General features: G+C 36.0%; 1 protein-coding gene across 2 annotated transcripts; it reads right to left on the reverse strand.

Moving 5' to 3' along the window:
* Window positions 1-579: 579 nt before the first annotated feature.
* On the reverse strand, window positions 580-3,129 carry LOC106341476 (probable ADP-ribosylation factor GTPase-activating protein AGD11). 2 transcript variants are annotated; one of them, XM_013780249.1, is made up of 10 exons: window positions 2,899-3,129; window positions 2,644-2,820; window positions 2,480-2,563; window positions 2,295-2,379; window positions 2,136-2,211; window positions 1,900-2,063; window positions 1,617-1,821; window positions 1,412-1,528; window positions 1,221-1,316; window positions 580-1,015 (listed from the first exon to the last, which is right to left on the reverse strand). In XM_013780249.1, the coding sequence occupies exons 2-10, from the start codon at window positions 2,684-2,686 to the stop codon at window positions 734-736; spliced, it is 1,152 nt and encodes a 383-aa protein (XP_013635703.1). In that variant the 5' UTR covers window positions 2,687-2,820; window positions 2,899-3,129; the 3' UTR covers window positions 580-733. The 2 variants fall into 2 exon arrangements, with proteins under 2 accessions (XP_013635703.1, XP_013635698.1); XM_013780244.1 differs by having other exon boundaries at window positions 597-1,015; window positions 2,644-2,786.
* Between the last annotated feature and the right edge of the window lie 3,182 nt (window positions 3,130-6,311).

Raw genomic sequence — 6,311 nt, forward strand, 5'->3', positions numbered from 1 at the left:
TGTTTACTTCATGAAGTGAGACTAAAAGCACCTCCAATCATATTATTAGGAGAAATTCTTAACATTTAAAGAAAAAAAAAATGAAATTAGCAGAGAGAATTAACAGAAATTCTTAGTTATGAATTTTTAAAAAACTATGAGATACAAAAAAGACACAAGTCATATTTCAAATAGACGATTAATTAGTTTAAACAAAATAAAACATAAATAAATAATTTTAATAAATAATTCTAACCATGGGAGGTGCTCTAAACCCCTTAAAAGCTTTGTGCATACAACATAGAACATAAGCTCTTTAATCACTGACTTACTCTTTGTTGGCGCCTGTGTTCGACTCTTTAGGCCCCCATCAGGGAATGGTCTGAACCCTCTCTGTCTCAACTCAACAAGATCAGCAAACCGGAACGAGATTAGTTCCATTATGGTTTTGATTTAAACTAATTTAAAACAAACACTGTCCATTTTGAGAAACATATAAACTGGTTTCCATATCCATATTTGATGTTATAAGTCACCGGAAAAACATTTTTTTAAGAATCAGGTAATGGACCAATGGTGGTAGCTTCAAAAAAACCAACATGCAATATAATGGTTCATGAAATTGATTCTTAAATGACTGTATCAACATACAATTAATATAATGGTTTTTTACAAAGGTTTCGAGGTGGATGATCGAGAAAGTAGCATAACAAGAAAAAGAAAAAAAGAGAGGGAGAAAAGGAGAGTGTTGTTATCATTGAGTGAGAGGAAGACATTCAAGTTGTATCTCAAGAACTCCTCTCTCCACCTTTTGAAGCCTGAGTGATATGTCTTGTTTCACTTTCCCTTCTTCCTGTGAGATTATCCCATCGCTCACCAACGTGTTCTCTTTGCTCGCCACCCAACTCCCCAGCTGCATCGGCTCTTTAATGCTCGATGTCTCGTAAGCTTTCGCTGCACTCACCAGTGGCTGTATGTCTATCTCTGCTTCCCCCATGAAATCATCTGTTGAGAACGTATCCTTGTCGTATACTAGCTGCAAAAATTACATGTAAAGAGTTTGGTCTAGCTCGTGGTACTAGTTTTCAACCTAGTTCTCTAGCGGTTTAAAAACAATCAGTTAATAGTTTGGTCCTTTAAGTTAATGAGTTAAGAACAGAGCACTCTGTTTTGTACTCTGTTTTGAGTAACTTTTATTATTCTTCAACCCACACTTCAACAAAAAAAACATATGCACTTACCACTTTGAGAGGAGGCATCTGCTCAGGTATAGAAAGCATCAGGGTCTCATTCCACACAGGATTCAAGTTGTTCTTTATCACTCTTGTCTTGACCGACTTCAACAACATAAAAGAACAAGACCAGACTTAGTTTCCATGAGTAGTTTAGTTCTAAATCACATAAGAGTAGATATATTTTCCAGAGAGCTTACTTGTTGGCCAAGAGTAAGGATAACATAAGGATCACTTGTCATCACATCTCGGACAGCTAGGTTTGTTCCTTTAACCACATTAACCTTAATCAATCCGACAAACTCAATCATGCCTGCCTATAAACACACACACACACACACAATAACTAACATTAGCAACATTGTATTTACCTAAACATGTATGTATGTATAATGGTTGTTTTACCAGAGAATTGCTCTTCTTGTGGACTTTGTGATCAGATTCTCTTCTTCCCCAGCTATTCCTAAATGCATTACCAATTCGGTTTTTCGTAGAACGGTGGTTAGCAGAACACAAAGACGGTGTTGAATCATTTGTCTTGCTAGGCTGTTGATAAGGGCACAAAGCACAATCTTTTGGATCCATAAACTGGTGCATTTCATACTTTTTCCTGGTGATTCAAGACCATAAACAATGAGATAAACAGTATGCATGCATGAGATTATAACAAACTGCTTAGTATTGTCACCTGATGAAATCATTGCGTTCATCATTATTGGAATCAGGTTTGGGTTTCTTTAAATGGTCGATGTTGCAAGCTTCGAATCTCTGGTTCACTACAGTGTTTCCACCGTACTCCGCGAGCATATCAACTTGATCATCTGTCCAATCATCTAGCTTAACTGATAAAACCTGTGATTAAATAAAAAATCGGTTAAAAGGCTCTAAACAAAAAGAAAACATAGAGATGAGAAAAGAAATTACCTTTGTTATATGAACTCCAAGGCTTCTGTGTACACCAGAACATTTTATGCAGATGAACACACCGAGACTTAACGATCTAAACAACATGAGAGGATATGAATCAACCCATCAATAGAGGACAAATGTACAAATGCTACACACGTAAATGAATAAACTTACACCCATTTAGGTTCAGGAGATCCACAGTCAGCACAATATTTATTCGCAGGTTGTTTCAGCAACTTCTCTAACCGATCTCTGGGATCTGAAAAGGTCAAAACAGGACATTAGATTTGTCTCCAATTAACACTAGCATAATCATCATCTACATCATTAACTTAGAAAAGTTAAGGTATTATTATTACCAGAAGAAGATGTCTCTAAATCATTTTGAAAAGGCTCGTTTGGTGTCTCTAAACATAACAGGTCATATAAGCAAGCATGCGACCCTAAAACACAAAGCCAACATTTTTGAAACCCTTTTATCATAGGAAAACATTGTAAAGATTAATAGGTTTGTGCTGGTTACCAGAAACTTCAAAAGGATTGTCATGTTCTTGGCCGAGAGACATTTCGAACTAGAGCCGTGACAATGAGAAGATGTTCAGACAAAAAGGTGGGACATTCAAACAGGTTTTGTCCGAAAGATTTTTCCACAAATCATGACATCCCCTGAAGAGCCATTGCATTGTCAAACAACGAGAATCTGAATTAAAAAAAAAATGAATAAAAAAATAACTTTACTTCACCAATGAAAAGTTTATAAAGGATTCGTCGAGGATACCGTAAACAAGGGACAACTACGAAAATCCAAACTCATCAAGGCCTTCCTTCAATATTCAGTTTCTTGGAAGAACCTAAAAGCTCTATAGATCAGCTGAATTATTATTATATTTTGTGGAAGACCGAGGAGAACAGGTTATGTTTGAATAATAACACGAGGAGAAGAAAACCTAAACAAAGAAAACAAAAACAAAGTTTCGAAAATGATGTTTGAGAAATTACATCATCCTCTAGACAAAGGAGATGGGGAAGTCTATGATTAGGTGGTCTTTTATTTGTCGGCCAGAGATGAGAGGAGATACACCAATGAGATTTTTTCCAATTTATTTTCTGAAATTTTGTAATTGACATGTCATATTATCACCCATCATTACGATATTTATTTATTTACTACTTCTTGATTAGTTTTGGCAAAACAACGTTACAAATGTCTTTATTTAGACCACACAAATTAAAACTTTCTGATTATTGCATGTTCTAATAAAATCAACGATACCAAATTACATTAACTTCTAATACAGCAAGTTTTGATTAGTTCGGATTTTCTCTGCGTTACATTTAATTGTGTTGGATATATACCTAACTTACTGTACACGCATTTATTTGCAAGTTGCAACTTTTACTGGTCAAAAAGAAGTTGTTCCGTTGATTTTCTCATAATATGATTCCAAACACACATTAAAAGCTTAAACAAACGATATGACAAGATCTCTATCATTTACAACTTTTCAACATTTGACAACACCAAAAGAAACAGAGCTGCGCAATATACACTTGTATCATCTTCCCACTCATAACCTATAACGAATCTTAAGGAATTCCCAGTAATAGTTTAGCATATGATCATATCAGGTTTCACACAATCCCACTTTCCATTACAGAATAATGCATATGCATCAGCTGCATGCATAATTCCCTAATAAGCATCATGAACTAAAAAACTAGGCTCAAGAGTAAGACTATCTTCAGATTTTGGGTTATTCAAAAAAGACTTACTTTTCCAACGCCATGCAGTTGAGTGACATGAGTCCAGCTCTCTTGAAGATACTCCAGAGAAAACCGTTCTATCATGAGGTTTTATCAGAGTCTCTATCTCTTGTTTGTCGACTTCTGTTGCAGTCTTTGCGTTAGGACACAGAGCAAACAAGTCCGATATCACTCCCCTCGTCTGCAGTCACGTTTAGAATAACCAATTAACCAAATAAAGAGCCTTTTCTTCTTACTGAATTCAACAAGAGCAAGCAGTTCCATTCATGGATCAATCAATCAATCACTTAGCAAACCAAATACTTGCATCTACTTCTTTTGGACTTCTCTCATTCATGTACTAATTGCTGTCAAACTGATTGAAAAGGTATGCAACAAGCAAATGGCAAAACTTAACTAATTTGGTCTGAGATGCTCCTAAACAATATAAGCTCAGCAAAGATATGGAGAGAGAGAGAGAGAAGAGTGAGGACAAACCTGTGCACCAGAAGTTTTGTTAAGAAGCATACATATGACTAGGACTGGGCAAAAAACCCGAATCCGAAGAACCAAACCGAACCCGATCCGAAAAAGTAGTACCTAATCCGAACCGAAATTGATTAAATATCTGAACGGGTTTAAAATTTTGGTATCCAGAGAACCGAAACCGAACCAGATCCGAACCGAAATATTTCGGGTACCTGAAATATTTCGGGTACCCGAATGTATCCGAAATAGATTTATATATCTAAATATATTAATTATTTTTAGATTTAATGTATATTAAAAAACATCCAAAATATATAAGATACTTTTAAGTTGTCTAAAATACTTGAAAATATATACAAATATCCAAAAGTAAAATTTTAAAATAGCTAAAATATACTCAAAATACCAAAAATAGTTGAAATATGTACTGATTCTCTATCAAAATATTCAAACCAAACCAATTTATATGTTAAGTTTAGGTATTCTGACATATGTTATTTAAATTTATATGTGATATAGTATTTTATTTCCAGATTTTGAGAAATTTAAACTATATGTTGATTTTTAAAATTTTTAAAATCATTTATATGGGTTATCCGAATCCGAACCGAACCCGCAAAGATCCGAACTGAATCCGAACTGAAATTTAGAAATACCCTAATGGGGTTGAAATTTTTTAACCCCAAAAATCCGAAACCTGAATAAACTCGAACCGAACTGAATGGGTACTCGAACGCCCACCCCTACGTATGACCAGCACCCGCCACGGATCATGCCAATGATCTTCTTGAAGCAGATTACAGTTTTATCATATTTGGGGCGAATTTGCGATAAAGCCCAATTAGTTCGATTAGTTTAGATCTGAACCGTAATTTAATTCAGTTAAACCAAATGAACCGGGCTTGCAGGCCTACGGTTTAAACTGGTTCTATATGAGGTCGATCACTGTTGTTGGCCTTTGTCTCCAAGGAAATAAAAAACTTTAAAAGCGGCGAGGACAAGCGCAAAATTATTTTCCGACAGAAACACACAGCAAAGAAGTTGTCTGAAAAATTCTCAAAAACAAAAAAAAAAGCTGTTGAAAGATGGCAAGAGAAAATAGTTGTTTGAGCAAAATCGCTGCCGTGGGCGACGCACTTGGCGGCGTTGTAGGTAAACTTTTCTCTCCCTTTCATTTTCTTTTTCCACTCTGGAAAAACCCTTAATCCCTATTTATTTGAAATCTCGTGTATATATATCTCAGGTGATGTTTTTGGAACTTTCGAGGCGACTATATTTAAGGTAACATCTTTTTCAAGCTTGTAATGAAATATTTTCTGATGAGAAACTCGAAAGAACATTGTTTATTTTTCTTGTTGAAAACATACTTTCAAGCTCAGTCTTATATGCATTTATGTCACCACCACCATGTTAGAGAATGTTAAGCAATGGTTTGTGTCAAAAGCTTAAGTGATGATGGTTTTCACTTGTTGTGTTTATTTGTGAGCCGGAGAGAATGATAAAGTTTGGAGTCTTGGCATCTTTAAGTTAGATGTCTACGACACCTAGGAATGCTCTTTATAGTGTGAAAACAATCTCGATAGATAATCATTTGTTACTTTAATTTTCTGTAGGTTCCTGGGGGCTGGGCTTATAAAGCTGTTGAGTGCAGGGGTGATCTACCCAATTTTAGACAGCACTTGGGTGAGCCCGGTTCATGTGGTTCCTAAGAAGGGTGGCATCACTGTCATCACAAATGAGAAGGCTGAGCTGATTCCTACCAGAACAGTCACAGGGCATAGGATGTGCATTGACTACAGGAAGCTAAACTCAGCCACAAGGAAGGACCACTTCCCACTTCCTTTCATTGACCAGATGCTGGAAAGACTAGCCAACCACCCCTACTACTGTTTTCTCGATGGCTACTCCGGGTTCTTTCAGATACCCATTCATCCAGACGACCAAGAGAAGACAACATTC

The sequence above is a fragment of the Brassica oleracea genome, chromosome C1 (genome assembly GCF_000695525.1).
Source record: "Brassica oleracea var. oleracea cultivar TO1000 chromosome C1, BOL, whole genome shotgun sequence".
In the NCBI taxonomy this organism is placed as follows: Eukaryota; Viridiplantae; Streptophyta; class Magnoliopsida; order Brassicales; family Brassicaceae; genus Brassica; species Brassica oleracea.

What these genes read in the sequence shown, in the direction of transcription:
- LOC106341476 (XM_013780249.1), bottom strand. Translation starts at nt 2,686, where the DNA reads ATGTCTCTCGGCCAAGAACATGACAATCCTTTTGAAGTTTCTG. An exon ending in GAACGCAATGATTTCATCAG is followed by an intron (nt 1,822 to 1,899) that starts GTGACAATACTA and finishes TTGAATCACCAG; the next exon opens with GAAAAAGTATGAAATGCACC. An exon ending in TCCTTACTCTTGGCCAACAA is followed by an intron (nt 1,317 to 1,411) that starts GTAAGCTCTCTG and finishes ATGTTGTTGAAG; the next exon opens with TCGGTCAAGACAAGAGTGAT.